At 42.4% G+C, this 24,592-nt stretch overlaps 1 protein-coding gene across 4 annotated transcripts in view; it reads left to right on the top strand.

Moving 5' to 3' along the window:
* The window catches only part of LMNTD1 (lamin tail domain containing 1), a 208,650-nt gene extending 185,979 nt beyond the window's left edge, over positions 1-22,671 (top strand). For 3 of the 4 annotated variants that reach the window (XM_054843525.1, XM_054843534.1, XM_054843544.1), the window contains one exon: positions 20,650-22,671. In XM_054843525.1, the coding sequence (XP_054699500.1) occupies positions 20,650-20,787 (138 nt within the window). In that variant the 3' untranslated portion in view covers positions 20,788-22,671. The remainder of the gene's footprint in view (positions 1-20,649) is intronic. The other variant, XM_054843552.1, reaches the window with a different exon arrangement.
* Positions 22,672-24,592: the final 1,921 nt, after the last annotated feature.

The raw sequence follows: 24,592 nt of genomic DNA, 5'->3' as shown, positions 1-24,592 counted from the left end.
AAAATTTCACGGCTCAGAAAACAGCTCATCCTGTGACCTGTAATGTTAGCAGCAGTAACTAACTCTGCGCACACAGTTCTCTCAGAGCAAATGAAAACAAAGATGTTTACTTTATTTTCAGCAAAAGAGATTTAGAAGAATACTTCAGAATACAGTATGTTAAAAGTTTGGCTTGACACTAACGTAGATGACCTGTAGCAACTCATTAAACTCTGGTGTCACAGCTGTGCTGCAGAGCCCTAAAAATTTATCTGCTTCCCAGCCGAGTCAAGCTTTCATTCAGATAGTCCTTACAAAATCCTTTTACCTGATAGAGTTATGCTTTCAGTCAAGCCAGACTGTCAAGAGCACTAGCTTAAATCCTAAGAGAAGCTCTCATTTGGGCCGGCCACTTGCCCATTTTGCCATGAAGAGGTGTCCAAACCAGCTGAGACAAAGAGATGCAGAACTCTAAGTTCTTGCACAGGGTAAGAAACAACAGAGCAGCTCAGTTTACTGCAGCTTAAAGGACTGTGGGACGTGCTTCTGAAAGTGAGGTGCATCCAGCACCCATGGAGACACAGTAACTCAAGTGTAGCTTTGCAGTGTGGCCTCTCATGCACAAGCAAATCCACATGCTAATTGCCTCATAGAATAAAGATAATTTTATATATTTTACTGCTAGTAGTAAACTGTTATAGACAGTTAATGATTTTTGTAGTGCTGTAAAAATGATGATTATTAAGACATTCGGGTGTCAGGTCTTTTGACTCACTATGGTCTTATGTTCTTATAGAAACAATCATAATGCTCATGTAGTCCTAACTTCTCAGTGATGAAAACACATAGTAAACAGGAGATTCTCAGAGACACCAGAGACTGATGACTCAAAAGTTTTGGTCCCATATAAAGGTAGTTTCGATGTGGGAAACCGGTATAGGTAAAATTAAATCCCTGAATGCATACTATATGGATAGTCTTATTCAAAACTAGAACGCCCTTTTCCTGGCTTAATCTGTTTCACTTTCAAAATGACATAAAGTTAAGCAAGAAAAAGTATCCCTTTTATTTTGAATGAAATATCTATAGAGGCAGTTAAATCCCTGTGACCTCAGTGGTATAACTATACTAGTAAGTTTTCCCATACAGACCACCTTAATAAACACCTTCACAAAGTATCCTATAAACAACATGTTTCTGCTATATATTAATTATAGAGGAATATCTGTGAGTATGAAGTGAGCTCAGATAACATTAAGCTCCTGGTTTCTCAGTGAAATGTGAGATGCCACCAGACCTGGCCCTTTCTCCACCATAGTGGTCCCCACAATTCTTTCTCATGAGGAGTCCTAGTGAACTGGTGCATATACATTTAAAATCCAGATTTCAAATCAGCAACGTCCTATGGTTGATAAGCAATCCTTTTGCCTTTGGGTTTGGTTCTTCTGCTGTAGCTATTGTTATGTTCCAAAGTATTTTTTTAAACAATGAGATAGAAGCAGTCCAAACAAGCTGGATGCAGGCACACAGTCAATTGTCAGAATACTAGTGCAGAATTAATGTTGATATCCTCCTCACTGCATTTCAGGTCATCTGGAATAGCTCAGGAACAAGTGACACTCTAGATTACTGTTAAAGAGAAGACGGAGCAGGCAGTCTCTCCTGCTACCCTTTTGTTTTTCTTCCACTGCACTCCAAGTACCTTTGCAGTCATGCTCAGTGCTGAGACTAAACGTCTCCAGCAGTGGGGATGCTAATGACTGGGATTTAATTGCAAAGGCTTTCTCTCTCACCTGTGTGTCAGCAGTGTGGATTGTTAAGACCCAGTTGTTGTCACAAGCAGATTGCAACCTGTGTGGGACATGTTTGTAGGTCTCAGTTTAGTGTCTAGCAGAGAAGGCATCGCTGTATGTGCTGCTAGTAGCGATCCCAATAGCAAAGCCAGAGACTGCATGGGCATAGAAAAGAAGCCAACCTGCAGGACAGTTTTAAGACCAATTAGATGGGTAGCATAAGAGCACTGTTTCTGCTACTTACCCTGTGTTGTGGATTTATGAATTTATGAAGTTTAGTGTCCAAGGCTAGCAATATCGCTTCTTTAACAAGCTAAGTGAGTGTCAAGCACCCCAAAATAGACCCAGACATTTCTAAAGATCTGTGAAGACAGGCTTGGGGTAATGTTATCCCATTCAATTCTTCACACCCACCTGAGGCTTCTTTTGACACTGTAGGATAAACCAGGGTATTTTAAAACAAAGAAATTAAATCTGGACCTTATCTCTGATCCCCACATTCCCTACAGTTTAAGTTTTCATGGCGTGGAAATCATCTTTCCAGATTTATCCCATTTAAGTAATGTAGGGCAAGGCCACTCCATATTCTGTCTTACCCTTTAATGAAGGGTAGGAGTATTAAGCAGCATTTGAGAAAAAAAGTAGCTTTCTGAAAAACAAGCTGATAGCATAGGCAGAGCTTGATTTCATTCTTAATCCTATGTATATATGTTATAGCTACAGGCAGCACATCTGACCTGGTTACGATACAGCTGCCTGGCAGCCTCCTTACCTGGTGGTTAGAAATAGCAGCACAGAACTGACGGTGTCCCGGGCGATGTTTGTGCCCTAACTGCACTCTGACTTCAGGAGAGATCAGACAAGTTGTAAACAGGTCCCCCAGCTTGGATACGGGACTTGAGAGAAATAAGGAAAAGGTGAACCTAGTGGCTATTTAGTGGGTTGTAAGTCTTACTAAGAGAATACTGTTACTCCCTTTGGAAGTGAATTTCAGGCTCTGTCTAAAGTGTTTTGATGGTAGGCAGAAGAAAGCTGGATTTGTTCATTACAATATTTTAATAGCTTGGAAAGTGAGTGTATTAAAAAGTTACTAGCAAATATGCTTGTTGGGTGATGTTGTATTCTTGCATGGAAGGGTGTGTGTGCACAGTAAGAGAGGCGCAGGGGCGTCCCCAGCACCTGGGCAGCAGTTCTTACATCCAGTAGCGTATCACATGCCCCAGCCACGTGCACTCACAGGTTTGGGCCCTGAGCACTTCATTGTGCAGGAGTATAAGGTGCAAGCGCCAAACAACAGAAGCATAGACGCGACTCCGTCATGGAATAACTGCACAGGCAACAAATGGTGGATGGAGAATGCCCTGTTTTCTTTCAGTCTGCCTCTTCTTCTGTTAAACAAAATACTTGGTGAATCACAATTTTGCTGCATGCTCCATCCAGGAGACACTGTAACACACAGTGAACTCCCCCATGGACCTGATATGAGTTTTAAAAATTTATTGCCCAATCTGTAGGTTGATATTACTGTGCGTAATCCCAGAGAGTCGGTACATGTCCATGTGTCACTGCACATTTTCTTTAGGTACAGCTCTGAAAGCAAAGTAGAATCACATGCTATTTATATCACAGTTATTAGAAAGACAGCAGATGTAATAAAGCTTAGAAAGACGACAGGGGTTCCTGTGAATCTCGGGTCACTGTAGAAGCCTACTTTGTAACCTTGCTGAAAGAAAGTGCATTCCCAAAACCTTACGAAAGGGCTGTATTTTTGACAAATCCCCTTTTCTTCCCCACAGTGCTGAAAGAACAAAACTTAAAGCTAAAAAAAATTTTGTCATTGGGTACTTCTTTACAGTTTCAAAGCTCAAGCCATAAACACTGAAAGGATGACTACATAGTAGTCCATACATGTATTTTGTGACCAAGTACGTGCACACAGTGCAGTACCAACTTCATCTGTTCAGCTCAGGGCCCATTTTTAAGTTGCAGTGGCAGTTTTAAGTGGGATGTGACTTAAGGGGGAAAATAAGGATTCAGTTGTGATTATATTGCCAAAATGTTCTGATGCACTCCACCAGGCAAGCCCAGGGCTTCCCAGAATTGTGATGGAACGTGGACAGTGAGGCACAAGTGCATAAAACTGCTTGAAAAAGAACTTCAAGTGAAAATATACCCTTAGGGTTCAGTAGGGAGAAATTACATCTTTTTCATGACTTTACTGAAAAATTACATTACACAGAAAAAGTTATGTTAAGAGACTTTTCATATTGCAAAACTGTGTAAATAAATACTTAGAAATGCCAGAACTAGGATGTCCTGTGCCACCTTAGTTTAGGTCCCTGAGGAATTACAGCTTCACCCTGTCTTGTTTTACTCTCGATGCATTGAGTGGTTTATGCCTGGCCCAAGCTTTTGCTAGCAAGGCTCAGTATCATCCAGGTATGTTTTCCAGTATTTTTGACCAGACATTTCCTATCTCTGCCAACTGGCTCCTGTCCTAGATTCTCCTTGTTTCTTACCACCTCTTTATCCAACTACTCCATCCTTCCACCCTCTCGTGGACATTTACTGGCTCCTTCCCAAATGCGTGGATCTCAGTCTCTTCCAACTCTTTGTCATAGTCTCTGCCTTCAAAATATTTTTATTTACATCACATTTCTTACCAGCATTGGCTTTGAGAACAGATTTTCCAGAGCTGTACAAGGCCACTACCTGTGTGCATGTTGGAAATCCTGTGTGGTCCCAGAAAAGTGATGATACAAGTTGCATTACATCATCACTGGCAACCACTGAGAGGTCACTGTGCTTGCTGATGGTAAAGACATGGGAATCTTCTGAAATCATCAATCCACTCTATCCTTATGGTGATTTGGTAAATGCTGAAAGCTTTGTTAGTTTATTTTCCATAGTCCCTTGAAGACGATCAATATGATTCAAGCAAAAGGAAGTGTATTTCCTCAGGGGTCGGTACTGGGACCGGCACTGTTTAACATCTTTGTCAGCGACATGGACAGTGGGACTGAGTGCACCCTCAGCAAGTTTGCCGACGACACCAAGCTGTGTGGTGGGGTCGACACGCTGGAGGGAAGGGATGCCATCCAGAGGGACCTTGACAGGACTGACAGGTGGGCCCATGCGAACCACATGAAGTTCAACAAGGCCAAGTGCAAGGTCCTGCACATGGGTCGGCGCAATCCCAAGCACAACTATAGGCTGGGTGAGGAATGGACTGAGAGCAGCCCCGAGGAGAAGGACTTGGGGGTATTGATTGATGAGAAGCTCAACATGACCCGGCAGTGTGCGCTTGCAGCCCAGAAAGCCAACCGTGTCCTGGGCTGCATCAAAAGAGGCGTGACCAGCAGGTCGAGGGAGGTGATCCTGCCCCTCTACTCCGCTCTCGTGAGACCCCACCTGGAATACTGTGTCCAGCCCTGGGGGCCCCAGTACAGGAGAGACATGGAGCTGTTGGAGCGAGTCCAGAGGAGGGCCACGAAGCTGATCAGAGGGCTGGGGCACCTCTCCTATGAGGGCAGGCTGAGGGAGTTGGGATTGTTCAGCCTGGAGAAAAGAAGGCTCCGGGGAGATCTAATTGTGGCTTACTGGTATCTAAAGGGGGCCTACAGGAAAGATGGTGAGGGACTGTTTATCAGGGAGTGTAGTGACAGGACAAGGGGTAATGGGTTTAAGCTGAAGGAGGGTCAATTTAGATTAGATGTTAGAAATTCTTTACTGTTAGAGTGGTGAGGCACTGGAACAGGTTGCCCAGAGAGGTTGTGGATGCCCCATCCCTGGAAGTGTTCAAGGCCAGGTTGGATGAGGCTTTGGGCAATGTGGTCTAGTGGAGGGTGTCCCTGCCCGCAGCAGGGGGGTTGGAACTCAATGATCTTTGAGGTCCCTTCCAACCCAAACCATTCTATCATTCTATGATTCATTCTATGATTCTATTATTTTTCATGCTTCTTTTGACTTTCAAAACATGGGATTGATGTTTGTCTGTTCTTTGCACCCTTTTCTATCCAAGTCAAGCAGACATTTACAATAGGATGACATTGGTGTCTTTTTCCATCATCACACAACTTGTTTTGTTTTGTTTCTGTTTATCTGAAAGTAACCTAAACTGCAGTCTGTGAAAAAGTTGGCAGGTAAATAACATTATGTAAATAGCTTTATTTCATTAACTGACATTAGTTCTAAGGATGCTCTGTTGTCATTCTCCTTCCTTGCAGCTGTTGTAGCGTGTGCTGGACCATTTCACAGTGTATGCAGAATATAAGTGTGACAAATGGCTGCCAGCTAGAAACTAGACAGAGGGTAGTTTCTTCCTTTTCTTTAATTATGAATTACATTTTGGAAAGATAGGTCCCATCTATCTCAGCTTTCGAAACAGTTGTTGCAGACTTGTATAAGATCAGTACAGGTGTTTGTGTTTGAAATGACACGTGTGGCAGAAGGTGCCTGCAACATTGCATCACTGGCCTAGTGACCGTGGGAAGGTGATTGTGCTGGATAATGATGATTAAATAAATTGTGAGCAACTGTTTCTTTAGTCTGTGGAATTGCAAAAACAAGAGAGGTGCAGGCAGCAAACCAGAGTGAACCTGTGTCCTGGCTGGGGTAGAGTTAAATTTTCTTCCCAGCAGCTGGTACAGTGCTGTATTTTGGACTTAGGATGAGAATAATGTTGATAACACACTGTTGTTTTAGTTGTTGCCAAGCAGTCAAGGACTTTTCAGCTTCTCATACTGCCCTGCCAATGAGAAGGTGGGGTCACCAAGAAGCTGGGAGGGGACACAGCCAGGACAGCTGACCACAACTGGCCAAACGGATATTCCATACCATATGATGTCATGCTGTGTATATAACTGGAGGAGCTGGCTGGGAGTGGTGCAGCTCAAGAACTAGCTGAGCGTCGATTCCTGGTGGTGAGCGATTGTGCTGTGCATCACTTGTTTTGTATATTCTGTTATCATCATAATCATTATTATGATTATGATTCTCTTCCTTTTCTGTCCTATTAAACTGCCTTTATCTCAGCCCATGAATTTCACCTTTTTCTTTTTGATTGTCTCCCCCATCCCACTGGGGGGGGAGCGAGCGACTGGCTGTGTGGTTGTTTTAGCTGCCTGATGGGTTAAACCTCGACAGCCTGTCATGACACAAGACATAAAGGACTTGCAGTATGCTCTCTGTACATGCACTGGAACACAGCCTGAGAGCTGGTTTTGAAGAGAATTTATTTTCTTTTTATTGACAGCATTTAATTTTGTATTTTTTAATTTTTCTTACTTATGGGGTTTTTTGTTTGTTTGTTTTATTCACACATAATGAGTCTTTTTATTCACACACAATGAGTCTTACAATCTAAACAGAGTTCATCTAGCCACAGGAAAAGCTTGATCATTCTCAGCTCTTCTGCAAACCCAGTAACTTCCATCCAGAAAGGCAGTCAGTAATTAATTAAGTGCTGTGATCAGAACTCCTGTCATTTCATTGCTTTCACAACATACTGCTACAGAATATTTAATAGCCTTCAATGAAGTGTTATTACAGATACATAAACCTAAACTTAGAATTCAAAATAAAAGAACTAAATTCTTTTGATAGTGCAATGCCATAAACTGTTTCGATCATGGGGTTTTGCCTTTCTAGTTTGCAAAATTTGTTAAACTTCAGTACGTGCAAAACCCAGCACTCCTTGGCGTTTCTGAGCTGATCCTCCTTGAGACTTAACTTTATCCACAAAACAGGGAGCCTGAGAAATGGCGGGACAGTTCCCTCTCATTGTCTTGCCAGTGTGCTGAAAACTGCTCAGCTACTTTAGTCTCTGCGTCCTTTCATTTGTAAATGCCTCTGCTGAGAGTGTCAAAGGAGATCACAAATAATGCCAGCTGTGTAGTAATTTTATTGAGGGTAAACAATGTCTCAGTAAGAGTGGAGTTAAGGGCAACTAATCATTCCCAGGGTCACCAAATAAGCACGTTACATCACATTTTCACAGCCCTGGGTGATTTACTTGTTCTGAGTGAATTATCCAATAAACTTTGGCCTTGGCTCATTTCAGAACAGGCTTTGATTTTCACAAATATGTCAGTCGCGCAAAGAAGTTTGCAATGTTTGTTATCAAGAGAATATTACAAATGCAGTCGGTACAAATGGACGGGTGCATTACCACGTACAATTTATAGGTAGTCTGTGAGCTTGCCCCTTTTATTCTTTATCCTCTCGGGAGCCAGATTGTTCATATGAGTTTCAAGCTGTGATTGAACCTTTAATAAAAAGTGGTGAGTGCCGATGAAGCTTCGGGGAGCCCAGGCAATACTGCAGTCTATAGGGCAGCCATTCAAAATCAGGGTAATTTAGACAGGCTCACTGACCCTGCCGTGTCCCAGTCCCCCATAAATCATGGCTGGGGCCTCTCCAGTCTCCTGAGCAGTGGTGAATCAAGGTGTTACGGGGGACCAGAACTGGCAACGTAAAGTGCGGGGGACTGGACAGGAATAGAGGTGGAAAGTTGGGTACGAGCTGAGCTCTGATCTGGAGGGCGGTGGGAAGCTTGAGGCGGTACCTGCAGCTCATCTCCTCCCACTCCTCACTTCTGAGGGCATTAACGTGTAGAAAATCCTACTCTGCATCTGGCAGTGTGAAGGTGGAGTTGCCAAAATGGGATAAAGAAAAACCCAGAGCAAAGCAACAAACAGTGCATCGGAAATAGTATAACTTCAGTTTCATTCAGTCTAGGTCGGATTTCTCATATTTGAAGTTGGCTGCAGCAGGCCAGCTGATCAGCCGGCAGCAGATACATCACATTGTATGCAAACACCTCAGTTTACTGTACATTCACAATTGCATCACGTGTTTCATGAGGTGAGCGATGCACTGTCAGGCACAGCAGAAGTAACCCACATGGTGTGCGCCATCACCTTAACTAGACCTCAGGTGTCTTGATGTCCATTTTTTGCTATTCCTGTAAAGTCCAGGAAAAGAGTAGAATTGTTTTCTGGGAAAGCATGGCCCTCCGTGTCTCCCCATGTAAGTACTTGTGCTCAACAGATAGTAAGTTACACTAATAATTCATATAAAGTCATGCAGCCTACAGATAAATTACATTTGTTCTCAACAGCTAATACTTTGTAGTGGTAAAACCAAAACATAGTTCCTCTTCCCTCTTCGTTCGCGAAGGAAGCAAAAACGCGAGGCTGTATTTCTCGGCTGAAAAGGGACTGACTTCAATGCACGTTGTGTGCCAGCTGGGGCTTCGAATTCGGGAGCTCCAGCCCATCACTGAAAAAAAGCTGCTGCTTCTGTCACGTACAAATTCTGCCTTATGTTCAATATATATATATATAAAACCACCCATAAACTAACCAAACAGTGACCTTGATCGTAGCATCGGTTAAAGGAGAAGCAAAGAACTCCCAACGGTATGCAGCATCATTTATCAAGGCATGGTTCTATCAAGCACATTCCCTCTAAGGAAAATATCTTGATCTCTGGCTTTATTACTGAAACTTTTGGAAAAGTTTAGGTAAGTCTTGGCAGTGGAGGCTTAAAAGTTTGAAAGCTGTTAAGAAAATCTGCTACTTTACAATCTTTCTCCTCTATAGTCCCAAGCAATTGCAACGATGGCCACACAGATACACAACACGGTGACATCCCTTGCTGTGTGATGCTTTCCAGTTGCTGCAGTCCCTCCGGTGGGTAGTGTATTTCAGACAGTGGCCCACCGACTCTGTGCTGTAAAGCACCTCTGAATCCTACAAAGTGGCAGTCATGGCACACGCAGTATAAATTCAAACCCAACGCAAGGAGATCTCGCCCCCTTGTAAATCTGTGACGTTCTGCTGGCTTCAGAGGGCAGGTGCTGTTTTACCTCAGTTGAGGAGTAGGTGTAGAGACCAGTAGAGTGTATTTTGAAGATTTTTATTAAAGAGCCTCAGAAATTCAAATAGTAATTGCATGGGAGCTGTCAAACTCTTTTTTAAGCCTCCTAATAGCATAAAAATACATGTATTTATTATTATATAAAGATATACTTAGAAATTGGCAAGAGAGGGAGGGAGAGAGAGTAATTCTTAATGAATATTCTATTAGATTTTTCTTCTTTCATGGAAACTGCCTTTTCAAATCTGGAGTGCACCTCATTTCCCAGTTACTGCTTTCTCCTTCCTCTCTGACAGTTTGCATCTGGCGATGTGCAGGGGAAAGTGACAACTGAATGATCTTCCGCCATTTCCTTGCTCTCTTGTTACAGATACCATTTCCCTTTGCTGCCCCTATTCTTTCATTTAAGCTGTGCACAGAATGATCTGTCACTTCTTACACTTGAGGAATACCTGATAATATAAAGATTAGGTCCTGATCCAAACTTTATTTAAGCCAGTGTGAAATTTCAGTAGACTTTGGATCAGGTCCTAAACATTCCTTACACAAAGATTCTCTCCAGTTGGAAAACTACTTATTTAAAGTTATGCCTCTGTGCTCTTAAAATCTTGGTTTTTTCCTTTCCTCAGAGCAACTTCATAAAACTGAATTCTCTGGTCAATGTGTCTGCGTCAAGAACATACTGTATTTTCTTACAGCGTATTTTGATGATGGCATTGATTTTTTACTCCAGAAAAATGGGTGTTGCTTAAGGATCAACAATGTGCTAGGTAACACATTGGAGTTGTATATTCAGCTCAGCCTCTCAAGGAAATTGCTTAATTGCCCATTTGCCTCAGTTTACTCATTTGAATCCAGGACATAATGCCTTTGTGAAGTTTAGATGATGCTTGTTTTTAAAGTACCTGAAACAAAGGGGATTAAGTAATGTGGAAAAAAAAGTTCCTTGTTTAGAGAAAAACAAAATTTCTACAGCATTATCGTAGGTCTGAGGAGCAACAAAAAAGGATTTGCTAAATACGGGCTTAAAGCCAACCTTGAAAACGTCCTTTTACTCTTGGATCTCATAACAAACACGCCAGGTTCATCATTTCAAAGAAATTATGTAATGAATGAGAATCTTACCCATACTCTAATCATGCTTCATGGCACATAAATCAAGCAGATTGCCTATTAGACTCATGTCTCTCCAGAAGAGCAGATGCAGTCTCGCTCTAAATGTATTGTGAAGACACGTCCTTTTGGGCCAGAACACTGTGTCCTCAGTCAAAGCCTGGGCCTATTAAAAAAACATTGCAAATGGGAAAGTAACGCGCAGCCCTGAGAAACACCTCGTTGTGTTCATCCTGTAAAGTGGGGTTTTACTGCAGTAACCTGCAGACGCAGAGTTAATTGATTCAACAGCAGGGCACCGCGCTGCAGAGAAGCCTGAGCACGCAGAAAGACTTACGATCGTTTCAACCATTTCTATTGCACGACAAATATATTTGCCTTATAACTGCGCCACAGTTCACTAAATTACATACTCTGTGGTTTGCTCTGATTGTATGATGGCATCACTTGCTACTACCACAAACCACAGGGAATTGACATTGTCTCCATGATTTCACTGGTTTTGTCATAACCATTCCCTTTGGCATTGCTGCCAGTTTCACCAAAAGGAAATGCTAAACTGGATACACCATAGAATATTTCTACAAACTCTTATTGCCAAACTCTTTTAAAGGCACATGTCTATAGGCAGTGCTTCTGTCTAGTGTAAACCTCTTTGCGCATGCAACTTAGGCAGCTTCCTCCTGCCCTCCCAAGTGGTGGCACTGGACTCCCGGTCACCCAGAACTGAAACACCACATGCTTTGGTGGAGGTCACGGGCCAGCTAGCCCTTCCAGCTACCAGATTTAAATGTGCTTGTGGTTGATAATGAATGAAGCCTAGTAGTTGCTCAGCCTGTTACTTCACCTTGATTACTACAGTTGAAGCACGTGATAAGGTATCACCCTGTGAGACGAGTTGGCAGGTGGAGGTGGAGGGCAGGAAATAGCCTCGCAGTTGGCACCATTTAGATGGCATAAGACTGAGAAGATCTGGGGATCAAAATACCCTGTGCTAATTATGGGCTCCTCTGGAAGGAAGAAGAATGCCACTGGCTGACAGTGAGAGTGGCTGATCCTTCATTCCTCCACTGCCTTCCTCCGCCCAGAGGTAATGGCCTTCACTTGTCCAGTTTTTCAGTTTTGATGTCCCTTTAGGACAGTGCATGTGCTCAGGCAGCTGGAAGAGGAGCTTTCAAATCATAATTTCAGTGGGTATGGCCAGAATCTCCTAGCACTTGAAAGCCCTTATAAAATAATACCGACAATCTTTAGGGCTGCAGTACTTTTTAAAGACAGCTGGTTCTTCATTATCTGTGATTGTGAAGGTCTAGGAAGATCCAACTAATAGACTAATTGAGGTTATACATGTGCAATAGGTGCTGGGGGGAGCATATTGAAAAGATACCCGAGTGGTGCAGCAGGGAGCCAGCTCAGGTTGTCCAGAGGGATGCTGCACGTTAGCACATGAGCTCTGCTGGTCTCAGATGGGCTTTCCCGGTGTCATTCCAGTACCTGCACCCTGTCCTCCTCAGCCGAGTACATATGGCAGAGCCACCCACACTAGCACCAAGTGACGCCAGCTCAGGTTTGTAGGGACAGAACTGCTCAGTCTCAGCTCTTGTCACAGCTGTGTTTCTTCTAGAGTGTAGCAGCATAGCTCCATGCAGTGTAGCTTCATTCATGAAAACTTGTGCTCTGCAATGAACCAGAAACCGCTTGGATTTCACCAGTTCAATGGTATGACCTGTCTGTGCCAGATAGGCTGCCTGCAGAAAAAGGAGAGTTGACTGTAACGCTGTTTCTGTTGGCAGGAATAACACAAAGTCTCATTGCAAGGATGAGAATACATTGCCATTTCTTAGTTAGATCTGTTCCGTGGAAGAACAGAGAACTTCAGTTTCAAGTACTATTTATCTGGCACGTTTTAATAGCGCTGAGATTACTTCTAAATGATGGAGGAATGGGCTGATAGAGGTATAGTGAAATATGGGGGTGATTTGTTCCAGGCAGTCATGGTATCACTAGCTTGATTAGTTTTTGTGTCATCCAACTGCACTGTTTCAATAAATTAGAGCATTTTTATGGCTGAATTGAGCACTGTGTTGCATAGTCCACTTGTGTCGTATAGATAGTTCCATATATAGTTCCTGCCAAGTAGGTAGTAAACAAAGGCTATGAATATCTACACCCGGCTGGAGTAGCTCTGTGTCCCCATTGTAATTTGTGACCAAAATAACAAGATACGTTGTATGCTAATGCTATGGCATATATTTGGCGACTCTGAAAGGGCATCCTCTGAGATTTTGCATCCATACACACACATACACACACTCTCCCACACAGATGCTCTACCTCTCTGTGGGGTTGTACAAAGAAATGTGAAGCACATAAATCTTCCCATTCCAAGAATCTCCTGCTATAAAGAAATCCTTGGCTAGAAACAAGCTTGTATATAGCATTTTTTTCAAAGCAGCAGACTTCATGTTTCAACTAGATAAATAACACAGAGGCTAGATTCTTATTTGACACTCCTCTGTCTGCAAATTTAATTAAAAAGAAGCAGGAAAATCACTGTATAGTCTTTTCCTCCTAGAATTTAGTAGACTACTTGAGAATCTGGAAGAAATAGGTGGGCATTGTCTCTAATCTGGTCCAAATTTCAGAGTTGCTTTAATTTCAAAGGAAGATCATCTATCTATCATCTGCTGATTCTCATGATAAGCATTATTAAATACTGAGTTGTTACCATTGGCACCTATCCTCCATGAATATTATCAGTCCCTATTTTGCTGAATGAACAAGATCTGCCTATTTTTTGCTCTAAATCTAATGATTCCCCAGTTATGAAGAAGCTAACGAGTGTAGAAGGCTCCCCAAGGAACCCCATCTCTGTACCACCAGTGGGACAGGACTGTTTGGAAGGGAGGAAAGTGGGATTGACATCCCTTCTGCTTCTCTATCAGGAGCGGAAGGCTGTGGCTGCGTGAGCTGTTAACCTCATTATTTTTTGGAAGTTCAGCATTCATTTGGTAAACAAAGGTAGGATGAAACCTTCAGCTGGTATAAACCAGCATACCTCTGTTGTCAGAAATGAACCTTGCCAGATTACTCCATCAAAGGAATTGACCCGAAGTCATGGGAATTTGTTACTGGAATATAAGTCGAACATTTTTGGACTGTATTCCTTCTCTTGAAAACTCACTTTAAGTTTGGTGATCCTCCAGAGAGAATTTGCAAAGGTTGTTTTTTAATTAGTTTGAGATCAGGTAGACAGGAAAAAATCACTGGAGTTGGCTGGAACTCCAGCAAGAAAAGACCTTATTTGGAGGAAAGGAAAACACTGCTGCATTGAAGTTGCCTTTACTTGGCAGAAAGAGGGGGAAGGAGGCTGTGAAATGAATGATTGGAGCCAAGGTGTTTTGTTTCATTTCTGGGGTTTTTTTTAATCATTGGCACTTCTATTATTGTGAAGCAATACAAAGTTTTAAGGCAGCTCATGCAGCCACTTTGGCGGGGAGGTGGAGAGAGTCGGCAGACGCTGCAGAGAACCAGCCTCCGCTCACAAGGCAAGCGCTGTGTAGTGGCTACGTGCAGATGGGCTCCTGCCAAGAAGTGTGTGGCAGCCTTGGAAAGCTTCTAAAAGCTGGCTCAAGGCGCATGATCTGTGTGTGTTGATACCTACACATTCCTTAACTAAGCAGGGATTAGTTTCTTCGACCGTTTCTTTTTCCGTACCCTCTGTGCCCATATGCACTGATGATCTCTGTTCTGGATACAATATCCATGAAGCAGAGAGCCTTCTGCCTGCTGATGTGGTCAGCTACAAAAGCTGTGTGTGCTGACTTCACTGTGTCCACCTGTGTGGGATGCTCTCAAACTCAATGTTGACTTTTTTTGCAGAAGGCGGCAATTCAGAGGGGAGCCAAAAGCTCACAGGACTGATTTCTTTATTCAACGTACTGAAGGGGCACCAAGATGTTATATAAATGCAGCATGTTAAAAACTTTAAATCTTGTACTTAAAGATTATTTTTGTTTACTATACTAAGTACCAAGCAAGAGGACTAGCAAGGAAATGCATGAAGTATACCCAGAGCTTTTACTGTATTTGCAAGGAGAGAGTGAAAGCACAGCTCTAGCATCTGACTTGCTTTACTGAGGTTTAAGATTGCCACCTAGTTTTCCTGAGATTGCCCTAAGCTTGATCAGTCCTATTTTTAAACTGGCATTTCTAGAATAAATGGCGCTTCACATTTTATTTTCAGGATCATTATCATTATCTCTGTTTGATTGTCTTTGTGTGACAAATTGTTGGGTTTACACCATGAAGATACAACAACAAATTGTTTGGCTTGAAACATAACGATACTGTGATTTAGAGTGAGACTTCCTTCATTTAACCTAAGGCATAAAAAAATTAGATGTCTAGTCTCAGTCTAGGCTCTATATCAGTAGCTAGTGAAGAGAGAGGTGTTTCTAGAAGATGATTCATCCTATCCAAAAATAGGTGTCTAGGACTGTCTGGATGATTTTCCCGCTGGAGATATCTTTCTCTCTCAATACAGTGAGGGAACCTGTATAACTAACTTGGACAGGATTCCTGCCTTTTAGATGGTTAGGTTTTTGTGAGAAAGGTGTGCTGACAGGTAGTTGGTTACAGTCCTTCTTTATGGCTTCTGTATTACAGTCAAGGCTTTGGACACAGCTAGAGCTCTAATAACATTGTAGCATAATTGACAGCAGTAGATAGTAAAGATAATTTCATTCCCAAGGAAAAAAAAATAAGGAATGTGATATCTGTATGCACTGTGGTATAATTTCACTCTCCATTGAGAAATGTAGGTGTGTTTGACAAAAACGGAACTGAGCTATATGATTTCTGTCAACTGTCAAAAAACCCCCACATATTATAAATTGCAGAACTGAGACTCCTCGGGGCCAAACACATCATGAGTGGTCACATTAAGCAAGTTATAAAGATAAGGAGAAAATCTAGTCATCCAGAATTCACAGCCCTGTTCCCCAGTCAGTACAAGTAGATGCAATTTGTGTAATGGACCTATGCCTGTTCATTTCTTTCTACAATTTGGCATCCAGTCGTGTGCCCCAACCTTCTCTTATAAAAAGCGCTGTATAAAAGAGCTGGCCTTGCAATGAAGCATGCACTGAGTGATGCACGTGTGGATGAAAGGGAGCAGGAGTGCCTTAATGCAGATGACATCTCTCTCCTACCCAGAGATTGTTTTGTGAGATCTGAGCTATCACGCAGCATGCTTTTGGGATCTTGTGAGAGCCTCTGAAAGATGTGGTTTCCCACTGGGTCTTCTGAGATGACAAACTATAACTGTAAAGTGTTACCTTCCACATTCAATTTATTGCATTGACTTCTTAATATTTGGAGTTTTATTAAAATATTTTAATTTCTCCCTTTTAATCAGTAATCAAAACTAAAGTAGAACAACCCACCTTCTAAATGTGCTACTTTTAGCTGTAAAAACCCCTTTGTTGTCATTAATAGGTAATGTCCTTTCCTAGGCCAGCAGAATAATTAAGCTGATCCATATATTAGGCTGTTGTTTATGTTTTCTTTCTGATTCATCCCAGACATAGGAGAATAGGCCGAGTGGCTATTGCTGTCATTTTAATGTGGGCGTAAGCCAGGCCGCCAGGTCCACGCTGTTTCCCTCAGACGATCACCTAATCCCTCTGATAGTACCAGGTGCAAGAATGGGGTAAACGACAGAGAAATTGATAATGAGGAAATAAATCATGCAAGTCAGAATCCCTTAACATTAAACGTTTACGTTACCATCCTTCATGAATGAAGACGCATTTCTGGCTCAGAGAAAGACGCTTTATGAAGTTTAACTGCACCTCCTCAGCAGCTCTGTGAGCTCGTCTGCCCAGGGACAATTAGCTGCAGTCACTGCTGCTGGAGCGAATCACTGCACAGCAGATATTCCCACAGTCAGTAGGTCACATTGGCAGAGCTCAGAGTATCGACTGCCTCTGCTGCATTTTCCAGAGGCGGGATGCAACATTGCGTCAGAATTTGTACATTTTCATTTTAATCACTAGCCACATCAGACTTCCTCCCCAGGAAAATACGATTCTAGGAGAATAGTGACCTTATCCCAGATTAATCACTCTGGATTTAGAAATGCACTCACTATTCCAGAGCAAAAGCATCTCTTGTCCGGCATGCAGCGTCAGCACAGAGAGTTATTTTGGTCAGTATCCCATACAGAAAAGCTTTGCGTCATATGGGTCTATACTGATTACAGATAACCCTGAGCTGAAATTAACTTGGGCCTGTGAATGAGAATGAGGTATCCTTTTGCTGCCCTCTTTCTTCTACTTGCAAACATATCTCCTGCATGTATTAGTATAGTTACTTCCACTTTCATCCAAGGAAGTCAAACTTTGAAATGAGGGGATACACTTAAAATCAGATTATTTCAGAAAGATTCGGTGTAGTCAAAGCCTCTTGAATCTACTAAATCTCAGCACATAGCAGATCTAATTTTTTTTGCAGACCGTTTTAAACATGCTTTCATGTATGTACAGAAATGATCTGCTCAGAATATCGGTCCCAGCAGATTTATTGCTAGAATAGACCTCCTGGGTTAGCAGGTAAAGATAATCATGTTTTCCCTCACTGTACGTAATGGAATTTATTTTCCAGCAAAACCCACTTATTCTTCCCCAATCTATATATGACTGCTATTTCATTAAAGAAAAAATATCTGAACGGTTTTGATGACCAGATTGCATTACAATGTAGAGATCAAAACCAGCAGCAGGCTGTCTTTCTATTCCCCCTTGATATTGTCATTTTAACGACTGATGCAATTTGACATTAGGGGCATAAGGAGAATAGACAATATCAATGTAAGATGAGAATCATCAGAGAGGACTTTTCATGCAGTAGTTCTCATCCAAAGCACTTTTTATTTAATCTCACAGTGCCAATATCTGAGAGTTTTTTTGTTTGTTGTAAACATCTTAAGCAACAGTTAAATTGCTACTCAGTATGAGAAATTAGATAAAACAGAGAAAATAACAGCTGAAAGAAATTATACATTTTCACATTGGCAAAGGATTAGCAGCAGGCGTCCTAATGATCCGTACTGTCAGATGTATTCTTTGCTGGTTTTGTTAATGGTCTGGAAAACTGAGTGAGCAGTGAGGTAAGAAATTTTGCAGATGACACAAAATGGTTGAAGGCCGCTGAGGGCTAAGGATGGCTATGAAAACTTTTAGAAGACTCTAGGAAAGCAAGGTGAGGTGGAAATATGAGAGCAAGCAGAATCTTCTGTTTTGAATAAATACAAACTAATTAGATTTGGGGGAAAAAAGAAACAAACCCAAATGTCAGCTACTCTTAAAAGCTGAAAATTACTCAGAAAAAAAAGTGGGTCATCATTGGTGACAGTGAAAATCCCTACTTAAAATGCAGAGTCATCGAAAAACCAAATTGTGTGAGTACTGCACAGCCCAGGATGGAAAACAGGCTCTGTAAATATTACCACGCTGCTTTATAAACCAAGCATATTGGCATATCTGAAATACTGTATTCATTCTTGGTTATTTTTTTCTTGAAAATATTTTGTGGCAATAGAAGGGTCTACAAATGGGGCACTGAAATGACTAGATGAAAGTGTTGATAGGAAGAGAAAATGAAAAGATTGGAGCTGTCATTTAGAGATGAATAAAAGAAAAAACACAGAGAGAGGGTAACTTTTTTACTTCAGCTTATTCTTTCTTCTCAAGAAGAATAAAAGGAATTTAATTAAACTGAGCATTTAAAACAGATCAAAGAGGACCGTCCTCCACAACGTACAGTTAATGATGAGATCTCGCTACAAGGTATAATTGAGCCCAGGAGTCATCCTGTGGGGAGGCTGCTCCGTAAACTGCCACTTCTGCCTTGGTTTTCTCTTCTCTGGGAACTTTTGGTCCTGTCCACTCACGGAAGCTGGATATTCAACTAAGTGACTCATTGCCCAGCAACTAACACTGCGCTATTCCTAAATTCAACATCAGCCCCCTATACCTTACACTGGGAAATATTTGCGCTCCTTTGATTTATACTGTAGGTTCATTTACAGCTAAAAATACTGCCTCTCCGCAGGGAATTGTAACAGACGAACTGCAGGGGCGGCACCTGCCAACACATTTTTCTTAAATTAGGTAGCGGATCCTGAACGTAACCAGCTAGAGGGCCCAAATTATTATAATACTGTTTTTCACTTCCCTTCTGTGGATTTGAGACTTCAAGACCACAATTAATTAAGCCTCTCAACTACCCTTGTGTCCTAGGTATTATTAGACTGATGCCTAATGTAACCTTTTCAAGGTCACAGTGAAAATAGCTAGTTCTGCCAGTGATAAATCTCTGAGTTTCCCTTGAAAACGGCACTGCTGCTTTAGGCACTAGCCTAAATCCTTCCACAGTAATGTCTCTTTCTTACTCCTATATGAATTTCCAGTCACGGCACTGCAATCGTTACAAGCATCAAAAATCATCTTGCAATCTCGCATCATACTTGGCATACCAGTGACTCTTGGCCAAGATTTTTTGACAAATGTGGCAACTCACCTGCGTCTTACACCCCATCTTCTAAGTAAATGGACAATTCCAGCTGCGTTGAACATAGTATAGGAGAGAGATCTGGGACTCGCAGTGACAACATCATCTTCAACCTTACAACTGCCTTATGGGAACCCCACTGAACACAGAATTTTCATTTTTAAGAAGGAGAACTGTATAGTTTGGCAAAGTACTGCTAAGGTGTAAAAGCCCATATAAGCCGGTGGAAGATCCTATTGGCCTTGATGAACTTTACATTTTGGTTCTTCACTTTGTGAGTGCTTTGGCAGTAATAGCATCATTTCAGTGGTTCAAGAATTACATTTTTTCTTTCCATGGTGCTTCTTTACGCAACCATCTAAAAATGCCTCTTGTTCTCCTTGGCTGCTTACATACTGACCAGACCTTTGGAACACAATTAAAGATTGCAAGGCGAAGAAATTATCAATTTGTTGGCGCGAGTTCTTGGGTGGGGTAGCTAAAAAATTGGGACATGTTTTTTTCCCAGCTGCAGAGTGGAAAAATGTAAGCTTTTCACCTTCGGAATGTTGTCTGAATGTCATTATTTTCAACAGTTCAGGTCCTTTCTGTTTGGAAAGGGACTGGTGATGTGCAATGCCTTGGTATTTAGGTGATCGCCTTGAGTAACCATTGATTTTTCCAAAAGTGAATATTCAACGCTCACTGAAAACCAGGCCCTGTTAGAATAATACTGTCTGCATTCTCCATGGTCAGTAGTACCCTTGGAAAAATCTCAGTTTATCTTTTTGCTTGCTATTTTTTGCTCTGATGCAATTCCAGAAAGGAGCTAGGCAGAGCAAATATGGGTCAGAGAACTGGGAAAGGCAGGGATGTTTATACTACCAGGGTCCCAACCTGACTTTTTTTCCAATGTGATTTACTAGTACTCTTTAATTTACAGCTGGGAGCGGGAAGTGTGAAATATTAAAATCATGTGCAGTCCAATTCATAGTGGACAAATGCAAATGGAAATAACACCGTGATCTTCTCTGATACCAATTACTCTCCCCAGTGGAGTCTCAGGAAAAGGACCCAGACACAGACTGGACATCTGCTGGACCCTCGGTGTCAGGGCCGAGACAGCAGGAGTGGCACAAGAGATATTTCTGTTGTCACTTGACCTGCTAAATACTGAATAAACAATCAATCAGAAGCACTCATGAGCATTTAGATTACTAAGAGGAAAGAAAAACTAAACTAAATCAGCAGGGATATCATTAAAAATTATTGACTGAATGCTGTATGCACTGCCAGTACTTACAAAACATCTTGGTTTTTTTTCTTGCAGCCTAATTTTGGTGGAGTGATGTATGTAGGGTCTCTCCCCCTGGCTGGCACTCCTCTCCAGAAGTACTTTGTCACTCCATCTTACAGTACCGTGCTACGAATGCATCGCTTGCTCCAGCTTCCAGCACCGCTTCCATGAACAGGAAGAGATTATCTGGGCCTTTAAAAAAATAATCCTTAGCAAACAGTTGTGTAGGTTGTTGCTTCAAGAAATAAGGAGATTTGGCTTTACGGTGACACCAGAGACTGTCAACCTTATCAGTACAGATTGGCATGTCCCATAAAGTTTACTTTAATGGTTCTTATTGCTAGCATTTCACAGCAGTTCCATATTTGTACTGATGCACGCTGAGGTGTGTATAGTTTATAAACTTTATATGGATACTTGCATGTAGGTAATGTTTAGGAGAAAAAAAACGCTATGTAGGTCAGTGATTTTACCTCTAGAGCTCTTTAGAAGCGACATCCCTTTTGCCTGCCGAAGCAAGAGATATTGAAAAGATTTTGCAGTGTGCTCTTTCTCCTGCAGTCACTCTTTGCTTTCTGCTTTAGCCTTATGAGCCACTGGCAAACCATCCACTGGAGCGGAAGCTGCTCATATATTCAAATGGGTAAGCAGAGCTGGTCAAATAGGGTATCCTCGAGGCCAGAAGGAGGTAATGATCAGATTAGCTGAGTCATAACGGCCAACCAAAGCTATATAGTTATCATGGCTTCCCTTCAAAGGAACTCTCCTAATCAGATCTGTCCTCAGGAATATGTTTATCCCATCTAGAGCTTGGATTTCAAAGCAATTTTTTTTAGATCCCAGCTCCCTGTAAACCTGGGACTGCTGAGATCCCAAAGACCCTTTTGACTTTACTCATGATGAGAACATTATGAAATTTGAGTCCCGACTCTAAATGCCTGGTCGTCCTCCAGACATGGAGCTGTGGTTCAGCCTCCATCCTGCTGTCAGCAAGAAAAACTTGCTCCAGTTCTTTCCGCAGATTGTTACAGAAGTTTTTTTCAACAGACTTTATTAAAGTCTAGTCCCTGAGCTTTGAGCATCTTCTCTGGATTATGAAATCACTCCCTGAGATGAAGGACAAAGAACAGTTGCCCCACAGGAGGCTGCGGAGGTGCGGGGTTCCTGCCACAGGGAGAAATGCCTGTGCTTCTCCTCAGTGGTGAAGGATGAAGGTAGTTTTCGTGGGCTTGCAGTCTGCATCCCCAGAGGTGTGGTGCTGACCTCACTGATTTTTACATTCCAGTGAATGACCCGTATAGCAGCAACAAAGCCAAAGAAGCTCAAAGCTTTCAACTGATGACCCCGAAATGTGAGGAGAAAGTCAGCTGAAGTCATATAAGAGGAGGCAAAACAATTCCCATTTCCTGTCTCTGAAGTCCAGCTTTCTCCTTGGCCTCTTGCATTTGAATCTTTCCCCAACATTAACCCGTGCAACACTGTTCAGGTGACCTGCTCTGATCCTTGAAGGCCTAATGTGGAGAAATGTGTATGAATAGCTGATTCTGGAGTTTTTCCTCCAAAATCTGTGTGTGTGGATTGCACCAGTGCATCAGGTGAGCTTTCTCCTCCTTCCCAGGCAGCCTATCCATCCCAGTTCTGCAGAAGTGATGCATCTTATAGCTAATGTGACAGTGCAGCAGTGCTGAGCCAACGAGCTCAACTTCTCATTGCTATTTACTTGCAAAAACAAAGTCAACCTGTCTGGATTTTGAGAAGTGCCTTTAAATCCTGGGTCTAACACATGTGTGCAGCTGAGAAAGGGAAAAGACCTGGGAACAGTGAGGTTTGCCCCAAAACCCACAGAGATGTTTAAAGTGCAATTTTGGAAGCAGCTTTAACTGATAAACCAAAAAATCTCTGCTACAGTTCAATAGCACAGAGGGAGCTGTACAATTCCCTATAAGCCAGGAAGAAAAAGTGCATCTCTCATCACTAAAGCCATGCCCGTTTGCTCTGTGCTTTGCTTTGCACTGCATTTGTAGCCTCCCTTTTGTCAGCTTTTCTTCCCTTTTGTTTTGCCAGGCTGTTACTGCTGCATAGAAGTCAATAAACACAAGTTTCAAGTACTTTTTGGTTTGTGATTATGATATAATGTTGCCACTAAATTCTTTTTTCTGTATGCTGGTTCATCCAGAGGGATCTTTTATCTTCCATTAAACTCACTATTTTTACAGTAAGCCATGTGCTCACTAAGAAGAGCAAGGAACACAAGGCTCCAGTTACCACTAAGTATTTGATACCTGAAGGGAACAGGGAACAGAAGCAGGCGGTGGAAAATGATCCTGTTAACTCCTTCAAGACAGTGACCCCTGATGCCATTTTACACCCCTGTGCTCATTCTTTACCGAAGGATGACGGCCAACACAGTAACCTGTCTTCTGCAGCTGCTGAGTTCCCTTACCTCTAACGCTGGCTGCCTTCCCGCGTGCAGAATGGCAAACGTGAGCTTTGAGCTGCAGCACCTTCGCTGAGCGTAGCGTTTGGTGAAAGGGAGCTGCACCTCTTTGTAAGGTCCAGCTGTCTAACAGACACCCGTGAAGTTCCCGAGGTCCCTTAACCCCATTAATCTGAGTCGGCATCGCACTGGGTTTAGGCACAGCCAGTGCAGCAGCACGCACCCTCCTCTTTCTCCTCACTCTCCCAGCTGCAGCATCATGCCAAGGTCGCTAGTGCAAATTATTCTGCAGGCTAGACTAAAAACACGCTTCTGTGTTATTTCTGCGTCAGTCACCCCCTCCTTTTCTGATACGCACAGGGACAGTATCAACACAAGGAGAGAGAAGCAGTTGTTTAGGGTGGGACGAAGCGTAACTAGGGGCAATGGGAGGAAACAGAGCGGAGAAACGTCTAGGCTGACTATCAAGAAAAACATCCTAACATTGAAGCCCGAAAAGGCTGTTTAATGATCTCCCAAAGGAAGTAGTGGGAACCTTTATCAATGAGTCATTTCAAACTGTGAAGGACAAAGCTCTGAGTGTGGGGAATAGTCATGTGTTGGCAGGGCACGAAGGGTCTTTCCCATTCCTCCTTGCTGACTCCGCGCCCTCACCCTCCTGAAAGAAACAGAGCCGGAAAAACACAATGCGAGCAGTGGTTTCCTAACATGCACACACAAAGAAAAACAACATCCTTAAATGCTCCTGTGCGATTGGGAGCCTGGGAAATGCTTTTTAAATTAGCTTCAATAACATGACAGATGATAACAAGTTTTAGAGTAATTTTCTTTATTTTTTTTTTCTTAGCCGCATTGCCAGAGCGTGTGTCTATCCTGGCAGGAGCTTTCTTGCAAATTAATGAAACATCAAGGCTGCACTACCAGCCAGATTGGAGTAGTGTATTTCCAGGAGGGAGCCTGAACTGGCAGATTGTCAGCTGCTACAAATCAATTAAGTTCCCTTGATTCCAGTGCAGAGGGCCACCAACTTACAGCTGCAGAGGATCTGGCCCATTTCATGTTGGAACAGAAATATTGCTTCCATTTTACTGAGAGCTGGACTATTTAAAATTTAAATGCTGGTAAAATTTAAAATCCCTATTTAATTTAAAATTCCCTTTGCAGTTTCTTTTAGTCACGGTGTTCCTCACTCCTTCTCCAAAGAGTTGAGAGCTTACATTTCCCTGAGACCACCACATCAGTGTTTGCAGGGCTTCAGTGTCCTCTGGCCAGCACCCATGATATGCCTTGCCCTCAGATTTTTTGCTGATCCCAGTTTCTCGCTCCTGTTTGTTAAATAACTGTAATAAGAATAAATAACACAAAATGTTAGCCATCGCTTACTGCATTGCCTGAATCCCTGAAAAGCGGCAGCATGCCACAGTGCTGGGAGGGGAGTGGAAACAGGATGGAAAAGGGTCCCCTTGCCTATGGAAAAGCATTTGTGGTGGCTTTGAGGCTCAGATGAACGGCTGTGAAGACAAAGCTTACTTCTCAACA

The sequence above is a fragment of the Grus americana genome, chromosome 1 (genome assembly GCF_028858705.1).
Source record: "Grus americana isolate bGruAme1 chromosome 1, bGruAme1.mat, whole genome shotgun sequence".
NCBI classification, from domain to species: Eukaryota; Metazoa; Chordata; class Aves; order Gruiformes; family Gruidae; genus Grus; species Grus americana.
Note: the sequence above shows the minus strand (reverse complement) of the source record. Positions and strands in the feature narration are given on the sequence as shown.